Below are 22,880 nucleotides of genomic sequence, written 5' to 3'. Positions count from 1 at the left end.
CTCCACAGGGAAACCATGTCTCGAAAACCATCACCAACATTTCTAATTTTTAATAGAAGAGGTTCAATCGCGCCCGTGTCGGAAAGGTTTCGTCAGTGTACCTGTCCTAGTCATTTGCTAGTATCGCGATAACGAGATGCTCCACTGCGTCATTGCACTTCCTGCTTTTTTTCTAGTCACTGCGGTTCCCTCCAATCACGTTCCTTGTTCTAGTCAGCGAAGGCATTTTTTTTTCTCTTTTCCCCAAGTCATTGCAAAATTATTCTATTTACTTTCATGTAAGTAAACAAAGCAAAACAAAACTCGGGGTGCTGGGGTGTCATTTGTAATAAAGCATTTGCCTGGCATAAAAGTTCTGCGTTTCACTCCTAGCACCTCAAAAGAAGATTGAACTAATGTTATTTTTTTAATTAGCAAAGTCAAAAATACCTTTCAGCGGTGGCATACGCCTGCCATTTCAACATTTGGGAGGTGGAAGCAGAATGACCCGGAATTCAGTCATCTTCTACCACTTACTTCTCTTCTACCACTTCGTGAGTTAGATGGGAGCAACACCTTACCGAGGGGGAGGGAGGGAGGGAGGGAGGGAGGGAGGGAGGGAGGGAGAGAGAGAGAGAGAGAGAGAGAGAGAGAGAGAGAGAGAGAGAGAGAGAGAGAGAGAGAGAGAGACTGGGGAAGAGAAAGCAAAGTGAAGAGGAGAGTTTCTGATAGAGCCTGCTTCTGTGAAAATGGAAAGAGCTGGAGCTCCCCTGCTTTAAAGTACAGGATCAGCATGGATGCCCAGGGCCGCCCCCTGCACCCCCATTTCCCCAGGAGACCCGGCTTGGGGCGCAGAGGATTAAGGAGAGTAAGCGGCCTTTTTCCTGGGAAGGTAAGATCCTTCGCATTGCAGATTTCACTATGCTCACCCAAAAGATCGATTCTTTCCAGATTGTATGTTTCATTCTCTCTAGAAGACAGGCCTGAGCAGACACAGCAAACCGGCTGCCCGGCGGGAACTGGGGTCCCGGAGTGCCCCCTAGTGGACGCAGCGGGGCATGACCGCGCACCCGGTGTGGACAGGACCAAAACCAACCTGGGCCCCCGCAGTCTTGACCAAGGGCTTTAAAGAGCACCAGCTGTACTTTACATTTTCTGCCCCGGAACGACTCACATCGAAGGCGAGGCCTTCTGCGCCACAGTTCCTGACCTGAAGAGAGACTGCGGAGAGCAGCTGCTGAGCGATCTGTTCCCGCAGCTAATAAGCTTCCCGCAGGCCGGCCGTGCAGTATATACTTCCTTCTCCTTAGACTGAACCAGGTGCTACTTCCTCACGGAGATTCAAGAGCACACCAGGCCTCAGTTTATATTCTATGAAGGAGATGATTTTAGATTCACACAAACTCAACATGCACGGCAATAAATGGCAAGGAAGAAAACAAAACAAAAAACCAGGGCCGCAAGACCTTATCACAGGAGACCAGGGAGGACTTTCTGGAGGAGGTGACACTGGAATTGGCAGAGACCTGGTGTGGCAAGATAATATCACTCTGCAGGGCTGATCCACTTTCGGGGGTCACTGCTAGGTGGGAACAAGAAGGGGGCAACAGCAAGGAGACAAGAAGAGGGATTTGGTTCCAATTTCACTAAGGAAGGGTAGTTGGAAACATTTAAGATGGAAATTTGGAATATTTGCCCTTTTGAGCCTATTTATAGTGTCTGTTCTTTAGACCAAGGCATTGTCTGCTTCTTCCTCCTATGTCAAGGAATTTTTATTGGGTACCAAACATCGTGAAATTTGTGGTTTTGGCAGGCGAGCTACGTGTGTCTTTAAAGAGCGTCAGGGCTTTAATGGCAAGCAGACCCTTCACTTGGAAACTTCTCTAGTCTTTTGAAGACTTGTATTCAAGCCTTTCAGGAGGTCAGGAGTTACTTTTCCTTCTCGGCTAAGGTGACATCACTTTCAAGGTGCGGCACCGGGAACTGTCCCCCATCTCTGTGCAGTGGAATCAAGTCTGACTCTGGCCACTGGGACCTTGTGCACTTCTCCACTCTTGGTAACACTGCAGTTGGCCTTTCGCTGCTAGTGGCCCTTGTTGCCAAGGTCTTCTCTCCTCCCGGGAGACAGAAGGATCACCGAGAGGTCAGGGACAGTCTGGCCTACATAGTGTAGACAACCAGGGTTACAAAGAGACCCTGTCAATTAATGATGGCGATAATTAATAAAAGTGGAGAGCAACTGAGGAAGATACACAACAGGGACCTCTGGCCTCTGCACATGTGGTCATGGGTGTGCACACCTGCACACCCACGGATCTGTTGCTTGTTTTTTGTGACAGGGTCAATTACGCAGCCCTGGCTGTCCTGGAACATGATATGGAGACCTGGCTGGCCTCAAACTCACAGAAATTCACCTGCCTCTGCCTTCTGGGTGCTAGGATTAAAGCCATGCACTACCACACTCAATCTACAACTAGGTTTTTTTTTTTTTTTTTTTAAAGATTTATTTATTTATTATATATAAGTACACTGTAGCTGTCTTCAGATACACCAGAAGAGGGCATCGGATCTCCTTACAGATGGTTGTGAGCCACCATGTGGTTGCTGGGAATTGAACTCAGGACCTCTGGAAGAGCAGTCGGGTGCTCTTAACCGCTGAGCCATCTCTCCAGCCCTAGGTTTTTTTTTTTTTTTTTTTTTTTTTTTTTTTTTTTTGGTTCTTTTTTTCGGAGCTGGGGACCGAACCCAGGGCCTTGCGCTTCCTAGGTAAGCGCTCTACCACTGAGCTAAATCCCCAACCCCAGGTTTTTTTTTTAAGTGCAACACAAATCAAACCACCCCAGAAAGAGAGCCTGCAGAATGACGTCACTGTTACCACTCTCTAGCAAGTACGAAGCTGTGTAGGCCTTAGTGTAGGCTTTAAATCCTATTGGCACTGCTACTCTCAGCTCAAGAAACAAGCACAGTGAAGCAAGGGGACATTTTTGTGGCACACACCTGAAAGGCTTTCATTCCATCTGTGGCCACAGGATTGGGGACCCGCGTTGCCGACTATCTGACCCCTTGATGGCTCTGTCTTTGTTCACACAGAAAGGATTCATACTGGAGCCATGACAACCAGCAGAAGAGCTAGAAATGGTCCTTGGATGATTTCACTCCCTGTGTTTGTCTTGATTTAGGGAGACCAAGAATAAACATTAAAATCATGGCCTATAATTATACCATAGGGTCAATTAATAAGCACGTCAGGCTGATGCCTGCTGTAAGCATTTGGTGGTTGGTTTGTGTTGGATGTAAGATATAAGTAGCATCAGTGGGGTGGGGGTTGGAAACAGGGTTTCTCATGTGGCTTTGGCTGTCCTGTTGCCCTGGCACTTGATTTGTAGACCAGGCTAACCTCCAACTCACAGATCTGCCTGCCTCTTGAGGCTTCTTTTTATCCATCCACCCATCCATCCTTCCTTCCTTCCTTCATTAGTTTTCAAGACAGCATTTCTCTGTGAAGTCCCAGTTGTCCTTAAACTCTTTCTGTAGACCAGGCTGGCCTTGAACTCAGAGATGCCCCTGCCTCTGCTTCCTGAATGCTGGAATTAAAGGTGCACACCACAATTCCTGGCTAGACCTTTTAATATAGTAGAGAGGAGGTAGTATTTTTTATATTATCTGTGTTCTTAATTCAGTAAAACAAAGCCATTGTACGGTATAAAAGAAGGAACAATGATTTGTCACAAAGGAACCTGAGGCCTTATAATCATAGTAGAAAACATTTCGGCTGTGGGACTGGACAGATGCCCAGTGCCGAGGATCTGTGTTCCATTCTCAGCACCCACGTCAGGTGGCTCACAACTGCCTGTAAATCCAGGTCCAACGGATCTGATGCCATCTGGCCTCCAAGGGCATCAGCACTCACACAAACACACCCCAACACACATACATATTTCAGTAAGGACCATAGCAATGGCTAAAACCATTTTCAGAGACCTAGACTTACCTGGGAAACGGGCCTCTTGGACGCCTCTGTGAAGAATTTTCTTGACTAGGTTAACATGAAACAGTGTTTTTAAAAGCTGGCTTGAAACATTGAGAAAAATTGTGTATGCATGTTTTGTCTGTCTGTCTGTCTGTCTGTCTGTCTGTCTGTCTGTCTGTCTGTGTACTATGTGCATGCCTGATATCCTAGGAGACAGAAGAGGCCAATAAACTGGAGCTATAGATGGCTGTGATCTACCATGTAGGTGCTGGGAACCAAATCCTCGTCTTCTGGAAGATCAACCAGCACTCCTAAACACTGAGCCATCTCTCTAACGACTAAAGACCTTGAAGTTTTTTAACTAATTAATGTCACAGAGCACGTCTGTATGTCAGATGGCAAATTACAAAAGATGGCCCTCTCCTTCCGCCATGTAAATTGTAGGACTCAAACTCAAACTGTCAGGCCTGCATTTTTACCCTCTGAGCCCAGAGGCTGCCTCTTAGAAATGTTTTATGTTTGAATTTGCTTCACTTCCTCACACTTAATACAGGGTGTCTTAAAATAAATGTTTTGGGCCAGCAAGGTAGCTCAGCAGGCGAAAGGACTTGGCACTATGCAGAGAACCTGTTCAATCCCAAGAGCCCACCGTGGAAAGAGAGAACTGATTCCCAAACCCTGTCCTCACCTCCACAATAGCAAACACTCTCCTGCACTCACAAACACAGGTGAAATAAAGTTTTGAAATGTTCCATTTTAGCACTCAGGGGAAAAGAGCCGTTTCTCTGAGTAAGAGAGACCCTGGACTGTTAACATCCCACTTCCTACTGTGCTTTCTGCAAAGGGGCACGGTAAGGTTTACAGGTAAACTAAGAGTGAAACACAGTTCTCCTGGATCCCTCACTGCCCCAAGCTCCCAGTGTACCCAGCATTGCTGAGGCTGGACGTGATGGAGTGAGCTGGTGTCCTCATTACTGACAGCTCTTAGCTTCCGCTAGGTTTTGAGGTTTGTGTGCACCCCGAGATGTGCTGACAAATGTGGAATGGCAGGAATCTACGGTGCCATGTCGACAGAATGTTTCACCTATTCCCACCCGTGACAATCTCCAGCAACTATATGCATTTCCTTCCTATCTCCATAGCTTTTCCTTTTCCAGAGTGTCATGGAGTGGCAACGGTGTTCCAGCGACAGTCTTTTTATGGTTTGTTAATACTTTTTACTGATGAATCATATCTCATTTGGAGATTTTTGTTTGTTTTTCTTCAGGACAGTCTCACGATGTAGCCAAGGCATCTGCAATCCTCCTGCTTCAGTCTTCTGAGTTCTGGGATTACAAGCATGTGCCACCATATCCTGTTTGTTTTTGTTTTTAAATAAGAAAAAAAAATAAAAATACCCCCAACAAAAAACAAAAACAAAACAAAAACCCCAAAACTCTGCAGTTGACCATGGTGGTTCATACCTGGAATCACAGCACTTGGGAGGCTGAAACAGAGTCAAGGACAGTCTAGGTTATATAGCAAGACCCTGCCTCTAAAAAGTAGGTAGATAAATCAATGAGTCAATCTATCAATTAATCAATCTGGAGCGCCATTTAGAGAAGGGAGAGAAATCTTGAGGAGTGGAATGCTGGTTCTGGGTCTGTCTGGTGAGCAGAGAAGGGCAGTCTTGTGGGAAGCCAGAGTAGGCAATTAATGTGAGCCCTAGGTCTGGGCTATCTGAGGAAGGTTTGGGGTGTGACAGGTGCTGGAGCTCCTGGGAGCTGACCTTGCTCTGTTTCTCTGTGCCTTTGAGACTTCCTGCTGGGCCTAGAGGAGCCACATATCGCTCCCTGGCAGGCACAGTTAGGAAAGGCTGGCCATAGAGCCATTCTTTTATAAACACACTGCACAATTTTTCCAGGGGACCAAGAATGGGAAATTTAGCATATTCTTTGCCAAACTGGCCGTCTGCTTGGTTACTGGGACCCAATTCACCAGCGACAACATCTGTCTAATAACACTTGTGATGGCTTGTATATGCTCAGCCCAGGGAGAAGGTATAACCCTGTTGGGAGTAGGTGTGTCACTGTGGGTGTTGGCTTTAAGACCCTCACTCATCCTAGCTGCCTTCAGATGAAGAGGTAGAACTCTCAGCTCCTCCTGCACCATGCCTGCCTGGATGCTGTCATGTTCCTGCCTTGATGATACTGGACTGGACCTCTGAACCTGTAAGCCAGCTCCAATTAAATGTTGTCCTTATAAAAGTTGCCTTGGTCATGGTGTCTGTTCACAGCAGTAAAACCCTAAGACACCACTGAATATCCAAGTGGCAGGTTCATTCTAAAACTCTGACACCATAGCTGGATGAGGCTTAAAAGGCCATGTGGTCTACCCTTATGATTGCCACTTGGGTCCTCCTTGGCAAATGCCCAATAGGTAATCTTCCGTCCTCTGCCCTCTGTCCTCCCAGGGCCAGCCAGCCAGCCTCTTCATTTTGACAGCTCAAATGCTGAGGAAGATTTCCTGAGACTAAAGCCCTCCTCCCTGCTGGGTGCTTTGTTTCCATGAGCAGCTGCACGGGCATTTATAACCCTTGCTCTGGCACTGTGCAGTTCAGCTGAAATGTTGCTCTGCAGAGAAGATATACAGGTTTCCGTCTCCACTTGTGCACAACCCCATCTTTATGAGGTTAGTGCTGGGACCTATGACCTCACAGGTTCTTTGAATTCCCTTCTGTCTTCACTTCCCCAGTTGAGGATAATTCACAGCATGTTTTTTCTTGATGTTAAGTATGTGAGTAGAGGCTGAACACACCTCTAGTCATGGCACTTAAGAACCAGAGGCATTAGGTTCATGATAAATTCAGGGTAGTCAGCCTGATCAGCATGGTCAACAAGAGTTAACCAAATTATAGGCTAGATTATGGCAATGGCTGATACTAATTAGAGGACCAGAGTTGTGGCTTCATTGGAAGAGTGCTTGAGTAGCACACATGAAGTGCTGGGTTCAATCTCTAGCACTGCATAAACTAACCAGGAATGATGGCAGATGCCTGTACTCCCAGCATTTGGAAGGCAAGAGGCAGGAGACTCAGAATTTCAGTCAACCTCCACCATGCTAGTACATGGAACTGTTTCTCAATAGAAAAAAAAATAGACTATTCTTATACTAAATCTGCCAGCGTATCACCACACAAATTTCTGGAACACAGTGAAAATGGAGACTGGACAGAGCTAGGACCACCTACCCACCAGTGTGCCCACTTCCCTTGTATTGACGAGTCCACAGCCCGCTCTCTTGCTGATACTTTCCGTTTATTACTGCAGTAGACAATCCTCTCAAAGTGCAACACTAGGACATGCTGCCACAGCCCCTGCTCCTTCCCTTCCCACAAATCCCTGGAAATTCATTCTTGGGAGCACTGACAAGTTTTTCTCTGGATGAAAAAGTACCCCACTGCCAGTGCCACAGGGAAAATACACAGACATGAACAAAAGAACAAAGAGAAAGGCTCTTGAGAGGAGTGGGCCAGAAGGGAGAACAGCACAAACATCATTCCCCCGGTCTAGCAGCAACCTATTGTGCTGGTCGCCTTGGCTCCAAGGGCCTCTACCTCCTGTTTGGAAAACAGATACAGCATAACTAGGTGGTATCTCGGCCTACCAGAGGCCTGTGGATTCAAAATAAATGGAGAGACTTCTCCAGTTAGCTTGAAAAAAGTGGGTGGTTTGGGTAAACTGAGTGTTCAATTTCCCCTTACGCTGTTAGGCAGAGCACCTGGAAGAACATGGGGTTAAGCTGCTGCCTGACAGTGAGAACCCCTCTAATGAGCACACTTTGGATGGGAGGGAAAAAAACCAACTGTCAAATACTATGACCAAGAGGACGGGGAAAGACAAGGAGCTCTAGAAAACACAAGAGATTCAAATGTCTGAACAAATGAGATTAAAAAGGCAAACAAAACATCTAACCTCTAGACCTGACACAGGCCTCCTCATTCATAAACACATTGTACACACACACACACACACACACACACACACACACACACACACACACACACACACACCAGAGAGATGCCCAAAGGAAGGCAAGTCCAAATGTCTGCTCTTTGGAATTTCGGAGGCGACATGAGCATAGGCCATGTGGAGGCCTCCTGAGTCGAGCCTCCTGAGGCAGCCTTCGCCTCCTTGACAGCCAAGGATGTTCTGGTGTTGCTGAGCCCTTAGCAACCACCCAGAATGCATTCTTCAGATTCCTGGAGCTTCAATCCCGGTTGGACTTTCTTCTCAGATGGCTTCACCCACAGCAGAAACCTTCCCCTTGGCCCCTCTAGTGTTCTTTCAGGGAAGGCCCCCCAGACAGCAGAGACTGAGGGGCAAGGGTTGGAAAGCCGGAAAAGTAGGATGGGTACAAGGAGATGCTGTTACCTTCAGAATTCCTGAGACCTGTGGCCGAGGAGCCCCGCCCAGGCCTCAGGGATAGGCTTTAAAAAGAGGCCTTAATTTAAGGTACTGCCATCTTGGCTCACAAGAGCCCAGTACAGAGCACTTGAAGCAGCTGCAGCTGCCCATTTCTTCCTTGATCTTGGGTACTCTTTCGACCTCTGGCCTCAGGCTCCCAAAGTCAGCTTCTTTGCTGAAGACATGCCTGTAGGAGCCTTCTGGGCATCGAGGGGTCTGGACGAGTTGATTACATCCAGGTGTCAAGGACCAAAGTCTTTTCCAATCACAGCTGACAGACACAGCCATCAAATGAAAGCATCCAGCAAGGCTGCCATTTCTTCAGTCACCCATTCCAGCACTGTGGGAGCTACACGGTTTTAATGTGGCACTACCAGCTGTGGCTTCCTCCTCCATGGCAGACATGCAACCCCCACAGAGCATGCTCAGCACACAAGTCCTGCTCACAGGGGAGGCTGGTTTCAGTCACTGGCTTCAGCCCCAACCCCATGTGTGGGACCTGCACTATAATCTGGCTTCTGACTGAACTGCATTCTTCTCCAGCTTGTCTTACAGGGCAGATGCCTTAGGTTTCCTCAGTAAAACCTGTGCTGCCCAGAATCACGATTGAAGTGCTGCAGTGCCTAAGAAGAAGAGTCCCATTGGAGGTGTAAGGCGCAAAGGATACATTATCCTAGCTGTCATCATATCTTAACACATGTTCAAAGTGGTGGGCTTAGGGAAGAGGAACACACAATAACTTAACAGTAGAGCTAGAAGAGGCATTTAGTTCTCTTCAACTCTAAGCAGAGGCTGTTCCTGGATGTGCAAGCATTCATAATACTGATAACGCTCAGCTCAGACCCACACCGGGCACACACATGTCCTCGGCCATCAAGTCCTTTGCACAGCAGGAGAGTACAGCAGGATGCCAAGAGGCATCTGGATAGTACACAGCAAGAAGACAGCTGCACTCCACACAGAACCCCACTGAAAAGTGTTTGTCTGTTACACAGTCACATTTTCCCATTCTTCCCGCTGTATACGGTCAGCATTGCTGGAAGGTGTCTAGCAGAGTCTGTCCTTCTTCCAGGAACGAGTGCAGAAGGGGAGCACATGGTTTAGGTACACCCCTTCAGTGAACAGACAGAGAACTGCCTGAGCCTCGCATCCAAGTCAGACAAACACACAAACAGAAAAAGAATACTGCCAACTTGTGCGCTTTCACAATGTGATTTTTGTATTTCGAAAGCTTGAATTGTCCCTGAAAGAGAAAATGGGAGAAAACAGAGTATTCAATACACAGGCCATCTAGATATAAGCACACACATATGGGGGAGGACTTGACCAGCTCTCCAGACCCAGCCCTTCCCTGCCAGTCTAAAGCCAAATTGCTTCCAGTCTGTTGCTTGGCAAGGTAAAAGGTTAGTAACTCCCCCAATGCAGGTAAAATATTAGTGCATGCACATTCTCACAGTGGGATAGTGCAGCTCTAAAGAGAAAGAGAGCTTATGTGGAGACAGCTCCAAGATCAACTGACAATCTCTGGTACACAGCGTACCTCAATGAAGGTGGGAGAGGGGAAAGGCTACACAATGTATGCATTTGCCTGTATGTATAAACCTAAGAAATACTGAAGCACAGTTACATAGGGCAGAACAGGGACCCAATGGCAAGTGGGCAGGTGAGACAGGGAGGAGAAAGACACAATCAGGCCATTCATTGAACAAACCCAACCCCACCCACAAGCCCCGTTTAAAACAGACAGGACTGCATCTCCAGAGAGTACCCTGGTACCCTGAATCAGAAAGTTTTTTCCTGAAAGAGGAACATGGGAATGTGGGGTGCTTCCAATGTGCCTTATGTGCCTCCTGCTGGGTGCAGGCAGCCCTAACAACCGTTCTCACACTAGGAACCGAGCCACAGCTCAGCAAGTCACATCATGGGTGTTCCCTGGTGGGGACTTTAAGGTTCAATCAGTTGCTGCCCTCGCTCAGGACTTTGCCTTTAAACGCACTAGGAACTCTGAAGCAAACTCTCCTTACTCCGGCTTCTGAAGTCAACTTCCTGTTCATTTTAAAGGGTCACTGAGTGCCGTGGCCTTAACTGCTACATTTAACTAGGCAACTGGTCCATAGTAAATAACCACCAAAGAGGGAATATCCTCAGGTGACCACATGGCCATTCCCTCCTGCTACTGGCTGCTGGAAGTAAGTGTCCAGGAGTGCCACATCCAGACATAAACTGTTCTGTATACCAAGAGATGGGTGAGCTGCTCTAGGGGAACTGGGAGGAAACTGACAAAATTTCCCAAGTCCACTGGCTCTTTTCTGACACAAAAAGTTGACCCTTATTGATTTTATGACTTTTATCAATTGTTATCTAAGGAGCTGAACACAAGGCTGACAACCGTCTTTAAATGGTATATAAACCTTTCAAAGGATAGATTCCTCTGTGTTGACACAGAGGCCAACAAAAGATGCTAAGGAAGCTTAGTGGTTCCATAGAGGAAAGCAGATGGTGGCCAAGTTCTTTTTGAACTCGTAGCTGATGTGTTCTACATCACTAAGTCTGCATTTCAGATGACACCTCTTCTGGGAGCCTCCCAGGGAGTTTGCTCTGTGACACTTCTTCCCTCTTAGAGCCACATCTATGCCCAGATAAAGCTCGACTTTATCTTCTCTTGTAAGAAGGATGAACAGAAAGGTGGGACAGTGGGAAAGAGATGGGACTTTCCAACTCAGGAAGACAGGTGAAAAGGAGTCTGTCTCCTGGATAAGGTGGGTCACTGAGGCTCTGAATCCACCACAGCTGTGAGGGCAGGAAGAGGAACTCCGGTAAATACTGATCAGTGCTGGGGTTGGGCCGAAAATGGCTTTCCTCGGTGCAGGCCCATCTCAGAGTCTCCACTGTTCTCCTTCAACAATCAGGCACTGCTCTAGTAACGACCCACCGGAAGCCTCTTCCTAGTGAGAACACCCAAGCAGTCGTCCTGACACTCGGAAGTCCATCTGCAAGATGGGAAAGGAAGTAGGTGGAAGAACCCAGGAGACACTTCCCAGTCAGCTAACAGGAAAACAGAGCAGAGAAGGTAGGTGGCACTCGGCCAGGACTGTCTGAAGCAGGTGGATGGCGACAAAGACCTATGGCTGAGTCCATCTTTCTAAAACAGTCCAAGTTTAGGACACACAGTGCCAAATTTAGCCTGAGGCATGTTTGCCCCTAGACTAGCTAAGAACTACATTTAGCCAGGTCCTAGCTATACAGCAAGAAGTTAGGAGAGGGAAAGAAAGATGGTGGCTTCTGCACTTCCGTGCTTTTCTTTACCTTTGTTGCAGTGACTACAGGATCTCTCTAAGAGTTCCTTGCTATGCAGACCTGGTTCACCTCAAACTTGTGACCCTCCTACCTTAGCCCCTGGGTGCTAGGACTGCAGGGGACCACCATCGCACCTATCTCTGCTCTGCTCTTAAACAAATCACCACTGAGAGAAAACAAAACACCAGCAGCTACCTGTGATGTGATCTGCTCAGCGTACATCTGAGTGTACAGGACACCTGAGCACCGAGGCCCACAGCTCTAGGGGAAATGGGAAGAATCCTTCTGAACTGTAAGTTATGATGTCTTAAGGTCTCAGAAACACCAGAGATCCACACCTAAACTGGCTTCTAAGTTCACATTTCCAGTTACGTCTAGGAAAACTGCTGTCCAAACACTCAAACAACTTTCTAATTTTCTCTGCTTCAAAACAGTCACTTTTTAATTCAAGTTCTAACTTTGGAAACAATGGTCTAAGGCAGGAATTAACAACCTTGGAGAAAGGGGCAAAGTGGTTTCATTGGAAGGATGTCTTCCCCTCTGGTGTCTTGTATGCATCCGTGCCCCATGGTGCACCATGTGACCCTGGGTCCTCATGTGAGTGCTGGGCCACCCAAGTTTCTGCTCTGGAAAGTAGCGTAGAAGAGAAGGTCACCCTGCCCTATTACCCTGAGTATACCTGCTTTACTCCTGGCTATGGGCAGTCTAATCTGATGAGCAGTTTGGGTTTCTTCTTCTCTCCCTGAAGAATCTGCACGATTGTAAGCTTTTCCTAGGTTCAAAGGGAGTGAATTTGAATCTCGTCTCTTACTAAACCACCAGGACAGCTGCACAACCAAGCACCCTTCTCTGTCCACGCCAGTCTAGTCATTAGGTAACCAGGGTCCTCTCCTACTAACTTAGTGTCCTCTCATTAAAGCTCCATAGTGAAAGGCACATAAAATCATCTTAGACTATGCAAACACAGAAGACAGGTAATTTGGGAAAAATATTTGAAGTTTGAGATACATGCATGTAAGTGTTGAGACAGGGTCTCATGCTGCACAAGTTAGTTTTGAGCTTGCTCTGTAAGGACAATGACCCTGAACTCCTGATCCTCAGGCTCCCCCTCCTAAGTGCTAGGATTATATGTATGAACTACCATCTTCCTTTTTATAGCGGGTGGGACAAGAGTCATACCATGTAGCCCGACCAGCTCTGAACTTGAGTAATCCCCCTGCCTCTGCCATATTGAGACTATAGGTGCATGCCACCCTGCCCAACTACAATTACGCAAACAGCAGATTTTCTATCAATTTTCTCTACAGAATACAATCCATTTGTACAGGGGAATTCATTTAAAGCAAAGAAAGGGACAAGAAGCTAAGCTGTCCATGTAGAAGGAATCCACATCTTACAACATGTCACCAAAAGCCAACCCCAAGCAATAGAGGTGAAACATGAGGTCCTTTCAAGCTGGTAAGGTACTGCAGTGGGTCTTTTCCTCACAGACTCCTAAAGTAGCGAGGGCATGGAGACACCAGGAGAGGCCTCAAAGAGAACATATACTGCGATAACTGTACAGGAGTGGGACTTCTCCAAACAAGTCAACGGTATTTTGGAAGAATGTAGTGTCTGCTAAGGAAGAAGCCATTTTACGTTTTAATTTTTAAAGGCTCTCTGCAGGGCTGGAGGCAGGGGAGGACACCTAAGATGTCAAACCCAGGCAGGCCCTGAACTCACCGTGTAGCTCAGGCTGGTCTCAAACTCTTAGCAATCCTCTTGCCTCAGCTTTCTCACTGCTGAGGGCATTGGTATAAAGTACTGTGCCTGGACGAAACTTAATTTATAACAAAATCAGACTCTAAACAAGGGATGGGAGAGGGAGCTCAGTGTGGTGGCTCATCCCTGGGATCCCACCCCCTCAGGAGGTGGAAGCAAGATCAGGATTAGGGGTTCAGGGTTATCTCAGTTACACAATGAGTTCCAGGCCAGCCTGGGCTACATGAATGCTCTCTCAACAAAACAGACACAAGGGTGGGGAGACAGCTTAGTAGGCCAAGTGCTTGCTGTACAAGCATACGGATTTGGGTTAAATTGTCAGAGCGTGTATATAGCAAGCCCAGCGGGATGGTCGAGTGTGTCATCCCCATGCACCTCTAAGGGAGGCAGACACAGAACTCTCTGCAGGCCCTTGGACAAGCTACTTGGCATATGCAGTGGTGAACTACAAAGACTCAGAGGGCTGGGAATACCACCCACTTTCAGGAACGCTGCAGCTGGCCACCCTAGGTCATAGTGGACCACACAACACCCAGGCTCACATTCATCTCTTCCTAGTCCTTAGTGTCACCTCTTCTGGCTCATCTGAGGGCAGCAGGGCTCCCTGTCTGGAAAATCTTTACTTCCTTCCTAGGGCAGTGGGGGCTTCTGGAGCAGCTACTACAGAGGCTTGTGGAGCTTGCTGTCTAGGAAGAGGCTCTCTCTGAGGAAAGTATACCTTTAGTCTCAGCTAAACTCATCAATTTTCTCTGCCAGAGACAGGCATGGGCCAGACACTCCCTGATGAACTGCAAATACTTAGGTGGGCAGATGCTGGAGCTGGCCCAGCCTTCCCTACTTTAGGGCCCATCTCTGCCATGTCCACACGGTCTCTTACATAGCCCTGGAATTCATCTGTCTATTGACTTCCATTGTGGAAATCAAATTTACAATACTGCTTCCCCACAGCTGACAGACAATGGCAGCCAACGAGAGGCGTACCTCTCACCTAGCCCATACAGAGGTCTATGGGACGGTCCTCTGGCCATGAAACATTGGCAGGTGGCTTAAAAAATGGCAATATCTGAACTGAACAGGAATGTAGGATGCATATTTACTCTCATGAAGTGTTATCATCTCAAGATATCTCAGATCTGTTGGTGCACAGAGCCAAACAGGAGCAGAGAAGCATGAGATCCGGCGACTTTTACAAGCTTAGCCAGGAGACAGGATCCAGGGAGGCGGTTTGGAACTCATGGTACCCTGAGGTGCAGTGCTGGCAGAGGCAAGGCTGCAGGCAAATGGGAAGAGGGCATCCCCTTGGGGAGAGGGCTCCTATAGCTGAAAGGTATGTCATGGGGTTACAGAGAAGGTAGACAAGGCCCTACCCTGAGTGTGAGAGACAGAGGGGGAGCGTCCGATCAGCGGCCGCTGCTGTTCACCAGGCCATGAAACTCCTCCCAGGCCCTGGTAAACCAGAGACAAAAACAACAGCACATTCAGATCAAACGCTTAAAACAAAGAGCAGACACCATCACCCCACCTCCCACTTCGATGCCCTCCATGCTGACTGGAAACACAGGAGTTGGGTCAAGAGTGAGGTTCTCAGCAGGCTTTCTTCTTGGATGACAGGCAGCTGGTATTTTGAGCTCGCTTTCTTAGGAAGTCTAGCCTTCACTACCCTCCTGAGTACATCCCAGTGCTCCTTCAACAGTGGTAAAGGGGAGCTCACTGAGGTCAGAGGTGAAGCTCAGCCATGTCCACAAACACTTCCGTCTCGCTTCAGCAAAGGGCAGCAGTTCTTGCCTTTGCTGCACTGCATCTGGGAAACAGGTAGTAGAAACCACTTCTTCACCCAGCCTGACCCTGAGGGTAAAGCCAAGGATCCACCAGCATTATGATGTCTAAAGATGCAACCCAGCTATTGGTCATTTCCTCTGCTTTTGCCTTCCCAAGATGCTAGCCTTTCTAAACTCGAGATGGTGGCTATGTCAGATTCTAACTGCTTCTGAAAACACCAGGGTCTTATCTTTAGCTTTAGGATGTGTGGATCTTGACAGCTAACATTTCCAGTTAACAGAGCTCATTATAGCTTCTGTGCTGCTTAACATACATTTGAGGAACACAGCTCAGACCATGGTTAGGAAGGAGTTAGTGGTGTGAGTGGTGGGAACACGCACACTCACAGCTCACAGCACAGCCAGTGTTCCACAAACAGGCCTCCATGCTGCTGCATGAAAAAGGACAAAACCAGATTCCTCCAGGGTTCCAGAAGCTCTCAGAACCCCCACTTCTCTCACCTTTATGCCCTACCTACTTTTCAGTTTGAAAGTAGCTGACTGTCCTGGGCACTGTGTAGCAAACTTAATGGTGGCCTAGAACTTACTCTATAGACCAGACTGGCCTCAAACCCACAGCCATCTGCTTACCTCTGCTTCCCTAGTGCTTTTTTCACCCTTTTCTTGGTTTAAGGTAGCAACAGCACTGCCTGTGACAACTCAGTAACAACACATCTCACCTATCACCACACATTTACTATTTAGTACTAAAGTAGATTTCACTATCAGGTACTCTAGGCAGGTTTTCTTCTTCAAAGGTGCCACACGCCTTTAATCTTTGTACTTGGGAAACACAGGAACATAGTGAATTTCAGGATGGCTAAGACTATATTGTGAGACCATGTCTCAACAAACAAGTAAAACTGCTAAGGACTTGGCAATGTGTGCTTGAATTTCATTAATATTGTCCCTCTCTAGAATAGCAGCATTTATATACACACACTTACTTTTCAGAAAAGCTACTATTTTATGAGAAATGACTCACAGAAAAAGCCAAGACTGATAAGTAGTATGCCGGAAGTTGTCAATTTCTGAGCTCTTCTGGAGACACAGGATCGACTGTACTCGTTCCTAAGGAGAGCTGGGGGCAGCTTCCCTCTTTACTCTCAATGAAGACAAGTGAAAATCCAACACTTGGATAATGACCCAGGAACCTACCAGCAAGATTTAACTCTACTGTAAGGAGGCCAACAAGGACACACAGCAGGGTTGAAGTCCACCTCATTTATCCTTTTGTTTCCAGAAGGGCTGGTTCCTAATAACCTTGCCTAACAACGATTCATTGGGTGAAGACCTGGAAGGCTCCAGAAGTCCCTCTAGTACATTACAGAATAAACTGACTTCCTATTTTCTAAGCTCAGACATGAAGATTCTGAGTTTGATAATTTCCTTGCACGGACTGAGGGAAATAAAGCATTGGCCATGAGCTCTGGTGTGTTCACTCCTGTTCTCACAAAGGCCAGCCAGGTATAAATTTCTAGTTACTTCCCCTCTACCTGACATTCCAAGCACATCAGATAACTTCAAAATGCTCTTCTTCAAAGAGGAAGTTATCCTAAAAACTGTCTTATGATTTGAGTGTGTAGAAACAAGCACACCAGAGATTAAAACACAGCCCATTGAGAATTTTGAGCAGAGTCCAGTGACAGCAACAAAGACTCTTTAAGGTTGATTGATCTTATCTCACCAGAAGGCAAATTCTTAGAACAGGGAGAGCTCATTTGTTTCTATGTCCCTGCTTCCCAATTCCCACCCAAAGCCTACAAGTACCAGTGAGTTGCTCCCAGACAGCCCTCACCACTAGTCACCTGCTAATCTGATACAGCGCACAATCCAAGGTCGGGCAGCTCTAAGTTTACAGTGGCCCAGCATCACTGGGTTATGACTGAACTAAGGCAGTCTGAGCTGGCCCTCACCTGTTTATTAATGCTGAAATACAGTGTTAGATAGACCAGGTGAAGGGAGTTTCCATCGGGCCTGTCTCTTTCCTTCTCCCTTACTCTCTGCAGAGAACTCCCACCAGCTTTATCACCATTAGCACTGGGCTCCATTATGGGAAGAGGGCCCCTTTGCCATTCCAGACCAGACACACAAGGAATGCAGTGAGAAAACTCCAAAGAGCAATTTTCTCACAAGATACTGCTATGTTAACTGTCTTTGCAGCAGCAATGCTCCCAGAATTGTGGCTGTGCTATGAGGTTTTTTTCCCTCAAGTAGAGGATGCAGTGAGCCATTCGACATAAGGACCCAAACCTATGAAACCTCCAAACCAATCTGCTTAAGAGGAGCCACGGCTGGGCATGAGCTGGCATGGTGGCACACACCTCTAATCCCAGCAGACTCATGTGAAGTTGGGGGCCAGTGAGGACTACATGGCAAGTTCCAGAGCTGTGATCTGATATAAATACAAGTGAATAAGCTCTATCTTTCTTAGGGCTGGTTAGCAACGCAAGGACCAAACAAAATGGCTTCTTTGTGGGGTGACAGCTATTTCCTGGTTCATCCAGGGGTGCTGCAGGAAACTGCAACCGGCAGGGTAACCAGGGAAGGCTGGAAAGACAGACACTAGAAACTGGGCTGAAACACAGCAAGCTGGAGGAACGCTTGAGTGAAGTTCAACAACTCCTCACAAACCATGCTCCTTGCTTATTAGTGGCCCTGATCTCCAGAGTACTTGGGAAACAACTATTACTGCTGGCACGTCCTCAAGTCTCAGCAGGTGCTGTTCACTGGCTCAAATAAAAGCCACAAGGAACAAACCAAGGCAACTGGGATCAGATCAGTCTGCTGCCGATACACTAACTCGGTGGCATCAAGTTTGTTGATGCAGCTACAATGCACGTGTACCTCACAGTGAAGATAAGGCAGAGGCCCCATAAAGTCAATGTCTGAAAGGCTTTCTGTATTACAGCCAATCTCTTTTCTAGACATGTTAGAATGTGACAGAGCAGCAATGACACAAGCAACCCCAGAACACGGAGCCTAAGGTCTCACGGTTTGTAGACTCCTAGGCATACAACTAGGGTTAAGTCAGCCAGCTGGAGTCAAGGAGTGTGCTGCTGTCAGATTGGACAAAGCACTCTGGAAAACTCAACCTTGCAGTTATCTCCCATTCAGACAACCCAGAGTGCACAAAAATTCTTTTTAATTTTTAGTTTTGGGGATGGCTAACAAAGCTTGCTGAAACTCTCCATGCAGGTTAATGGTCTAAAAGCCAAGCTGCTCACACACATAAGCCAAAGCCAGAGCACTCACAAGGCTACTACATGTACATTCAGATTACCTCAGAGGCGAAGCCCCCTGCCCCTAAGATGAAGGCACCTCTCACCCTTGACCCTGGCACAGTAACCCTGGGCTGGAAAGAACGAAGGGCTCTTACCAAGCAAGACTAACAAAGAGGAAGACAATCTACTCTGCAAGGAAAGGGAGGAGGTTGCCAAGCAGCTTTGGCACCAGAGAGAATACCCCATCAGCACAAAGCAAAAAAAGTATGTATGTATGGCCACAGACAGACAGAAGCAGGGCTTTAGCTCCAAGCAAGAGATTTCTATGAACTAAAGGCAAATGGAAGTTAGCAAAGAAAAGCCAAGGATACCCCTTTCCAACCATACGAGACTTTCAAACTGGCCCTGAACTCAGCCGCCACTCTGGGCCAGCCATCAGTCTAACTGGATGGAAACTAGTACACTTGAGCACCAGGCAGTTGGGTCTTGAGAGTTAGACGTCTCCTCCTTATTTAATGTCAGACCACAACAGTCCTGGAATAAAGTACCATGAATACACAATGGGCTTGTGGCTATGAAGCTGCGTTCCCTGAATCCAGGCCCTGCATGGAGAAGTCTGTATGCCATCCCTTGATAGTGGTGACAGTCAATCCAGAGGCCACATCTTGATGCACCATAAAGAGCAAGAGCATGAGACAAGCTGGTTTAGCACCATTTATTTGTGATCTCAGCTGTTGTAGTAGTTGCTGCTGTCAGCCTGTTCTCAAAGGTAACATGCTCTTCCGTTCCTCTTGTCCAGGACAGAAGGGTCTTCCAGGTGGCACGCCAACAGAACAAGAGACTCCGATGACGCCAGCTTCAATGATGGTGCCATCCAGAGAGGGAGAGTGTCATGGCACATTCAATCGCGGCTTCCAGAGGTTTTGAAAAAGGAGCCTTTGGGGGCCCAGCCTGCCTGGCATTCTAGTGGAAGTGCAAAAGGTAGCTCATTGGGAGAGGAAAGAGAGTGGGGAGCAAGGGAAAGTTGCATCTGGGTCTTGAGGAGGGTGCTACAGCTGCAGGGCAGGAGTCCCGGAGGCTCCTAGGTCCTGGAAGGATTTGTTTATGGGACTTTACAAGTCAAGATGAACTGCCTCCAGGTATCAGAAAGGGGGAACAGTGGGGAGTGAATGGAAACTACTCTTTCCCTTTCCTAACCAGGTTAAATGGGAACCCAGCAAACAAGAATCCTAGGGAAAGATGTAGACTTTCTGAGCTTGGACTAACCTAGCAGGAGGGCAGATACTATCTCTGTTGGCAGCAGAGTGTAAGACAGACCTGCTCTAAGAAAAACAGTGCTGACACAGGATTATTGAGACAAGCAACCAAGGCCACAGATGGCAAATGAGTGCTGGTGGCTCCAGTGAGTCAGAGCCATCTGATATAGGACCAGCCTATGGCAGTCCTCCCAGTCAAAAACTGGCACCTAGCTGGTATAAGTGAACTCCACCACGACATCATATGTGAACACGTGGGAAAGAGTCTCACATAGTCTACTGCTGCTGATACAACTACTGTCTTACTATTAGTCTTGAATAGGAATGGCATGATGATGGCACTGCACTAATGACGACAGCAATGATACTTGGTCCGTAAAAGCTTTCTTGCTCTGAGGACCTTCAGTTACAAAGATTAGACCAGCCTAACCACAACCTTACTATTTATTTCTGTACTCCCACCTCATAGCTGGAGAAACTGATACAGTTGCAGAGACTTGCCAAAGGCACATACTGGCTCAGGGCCACAGGAGACAATGAACATAAAGACCTGACTCCTGGTGGCTGGTTTTCCTTCCACCTTTGAGACAATCTAGAAGCCATTCATAATGACCTGAGCTCATCTCTGTCACTGTCCCTGAAGGAGAAGCCCTCACCAGTGATTCTCCATGTGGAGAGCACTCACTGTCTTCAGTGGGATACAAAGCTTCTTTCTCCTGTGGCTCTACCTTCCCTTCTCCTCTCTCACAACCTACTGTACTGTATCTAGACTCCAGTTCTATACATACAAAATAGAGTCACCACTCCTGGTAAGAAGTCAATCTCCCAAGACAAAGAGAACAGACTAGGCTAACAGGTTAAACAGACATGCAAAGGTGGGGTCAGGGTGGGCAGGGAAGAGGATTTTATTGTTCAATAATTGTTTTTAAAAACAGACAGAGAAACTTCTGAAAGAGCTTTGTCTTTCATTTTAAAATAGTGGTTAGCATAAGAAAGACAAGATAGCCTGTAGAAAAGAAGCCAGCCCAGGCAGGAAAACTGGGTTTTGAAGAAGGGCCCTTTGCTTCACAGCACCTCACAGTAGGTCCTCGGAGCCTCACTAATAAGAACTTCAGCAAGTGGCCAAAGCCCTGGAGGGGGCTGATATGTCCCTGCATCACAAGTCAGTGTCATGTGACCACATTTGTCTGGGACCAACTATGGAGTTAACTCTGCTAAGCTCAGGGACCTGTCCCCCCCAAACCCCCCAACACGTACTTGATGCTGTCGGTGTGAGTTTTGTATTCCATAATGGTGTTGGGAGGTAGGTTAAGCACGCGCCGAAGAGTGTCCCGGATTCGGGCTGTGGTTGCTTGGTCGCTGGCAGTCTTATTCCATATAGAAATAATGTCCTCCTAAGGGAGGAACAGAATGAATTACCAAACCAACAGAAATAGCAATGAGAATGGCGGCGACTCAGAAAGAACAATGGCCTGGGCTGGCTTACCTGGAAGCGGACAGAGACCACAGCCCCGCAGATCTCCTCCCCAACCATGAACTGTTCCCCGAGCATGGCCAGGATGAGATTCTCCCAGCAGCGGGAAGCTAAGCCCTTCCGGAGTCGAATGATCCACTTGCCCCCATTTTTATTTGCATCATCCTATAGAAAGACAGAAAGCGTCTCGGGTAAACTACTGCTCCACAATGTCATCTGCGAATACCAAAGAATACTTCTGAAGAACAGTCAAGTCTAGCCACTTTTCCAATCTGACATTATTTCAATGTTAAGAAAAGAAGAAATAGGGAACAAAAAAAGAAAAAAAAATCATTGATTTAAATAATTTTAAAGGACTAAACAGATCTTTTAAAAAGTATCCACCTTTATCTGAACTATTTCGGGAACCACAGTGAAACTATTTCAACCACAGGCCATAATCAATTTTTGCTAAAATCTGACCATCACTAAGTACCAAGAACATAGACAGAAGCTCAGATCTTAACACAGGCACAATGGAGCTGAGGAGAGACGCACAACGAATTAATTACAGCCACCCAGCCTAATGAGTACTACTGTATCTGCACATGGTGTGGTGAGAGAGCATACAGTGGGAACCGCAGAGGAAACACTCAGGCTGGTCTTGAGGGACAAGTTTAATATGTAAAGCAGGAAGAAGATGCCAAGGCACTGGAGGAACATGTCTCACTGAGCCAGAAGGAAGAGAGGACTTTCCACATTTTCTCAACATTTATTTTTTTTCCTTAGAAAAATGCTCTGGCCGTGGAGTAGAAGCCAAGTGACAGTTCTTCAAAGAGATCACAGAGCTCTCTTCCAGTTTCCCGTTCTAAAGTTTTTTTTTTTTTTTTTAAAGATTTATTTATTTTTATGTATATGAGTACACTTCAGACACACCAGAAGAGGGCATCACATCTCATTACAGATGGCTGTGAGCCACCATGTGGTTGCTGGGATTTGAACTCAGGACCTCTGGAAGAGCAGTCAGTGCTCTTAACCGCTGAGCCACCTCTCCAGCCCCCCCCCCTTCTAAAGTTTTTTTCCAGCCACTTTAATCCTCTGTATACTTAGCAAATGCATTGCACATACATATGCACATAGATGTGTTCTGAGGGAACAATGACATTTTATAAAAGTTTTTACTACTTTAACAGCACCATTTGAATGACAGTACCTATGATGGCTTGAATAAGAATGGTCCCTATAGGCTCATATATTTGAATTCATAGTCAATGAAGTAGCACTATTTGAAAGAATTAGAGGGATTAAGAGGTAAGGTCTTATTAGGGCAAGAGCTGACTGGGGTGTATTCTGAGGTTTAAAAGCCCAGAGTCTCATCTGCTGCCTATGAATCGGGACACTCAACAAATTCCCACCTCCCCGAACGCCACCATGCTTCCTGCCATGATGATAATGAACTAAACCTCTGAAACTGTTAAGCCAGCCCCAATTAAACCTTCTCTTATACTAGTTGCCTTAAGAGAGGACCATCTTCAAAGCCATAAGCCAAGAACATGTACGACTGCATCAATGACTGTTCCTAGAGGTGCAGGCTCCCAAGACTTAGCAAATCGTGTTACAGCTTTGAGAGAAAATTTCAAAACTCTTCTAACCTTGGCAGAACTTAAAATTAAAATAA

General features: G+C 47.0%; 1 protein-coding gene across 7 annotated transcripts in view; it reads right to left on the bottom strand.

The window, feature by feature from the left end:
* Positions 1 to 7,226: 7,226 nt before the first annotated feature.
* Positions 7,227 to 22,880, bottom strand: part of Eif4e2 (eukaryotic translation initiation factor 4E family member 2) — a 28,928-nt gene continuing 13,274 nt past the window's right edge. For 2 of the 7 annotated variants that reach the window (NM_001402205.1, NM_001402206.1), the window contains exons 5-8: positions 21,236 to 21,388; positions 21,007 to 21,143; positions 14,820 to 14,898; positions 7,227 to 9,637 (exon numbers count right to left, since the gene is read on the bottom strand). In NM_001402205.1, coding sequence (NP_001389134.1) covers positions 14,853 to 14,898; positions 21,007 to 21,143; positions 21,236 to 21,388 — 336 coding nt within the window. In that variant the 3' untranslated portion in view covers positions 7,227 to 9,637; positions 14,820 to 14,852. Of the gene's footprint in view, positions 9,638 to 12,370; positions 12,464 to 14,819; positions 14,899 to 19,194; positions 19,457 to 21,006; positions 21,144 to 21,235; positions 21,389 to 22,880 lie in introns of those variants that run through there. The other 5 variants (XM_063267449.1, NM_001402208.1, NM_001402203.1 and 2 more) reach the window with 3 other exon arrangements.

This window comes from Rattus norvegicus, chromosome 9, assembly GCF_036323735.1.
Source record: "Rattus norvegicus strain BN/NHsdMcwi chromosome 9, GRCr8, whole genome shotgun sequence".
Lineage (NCBI taxonomy): Eukaryota > Metazoa > Chordata > Mammalia > Rodentia > Muridae > Rattus > Rattus norvegicus.
This window is presented reverse-complemented; position numbering and strand designations above follow the sequence as displayed.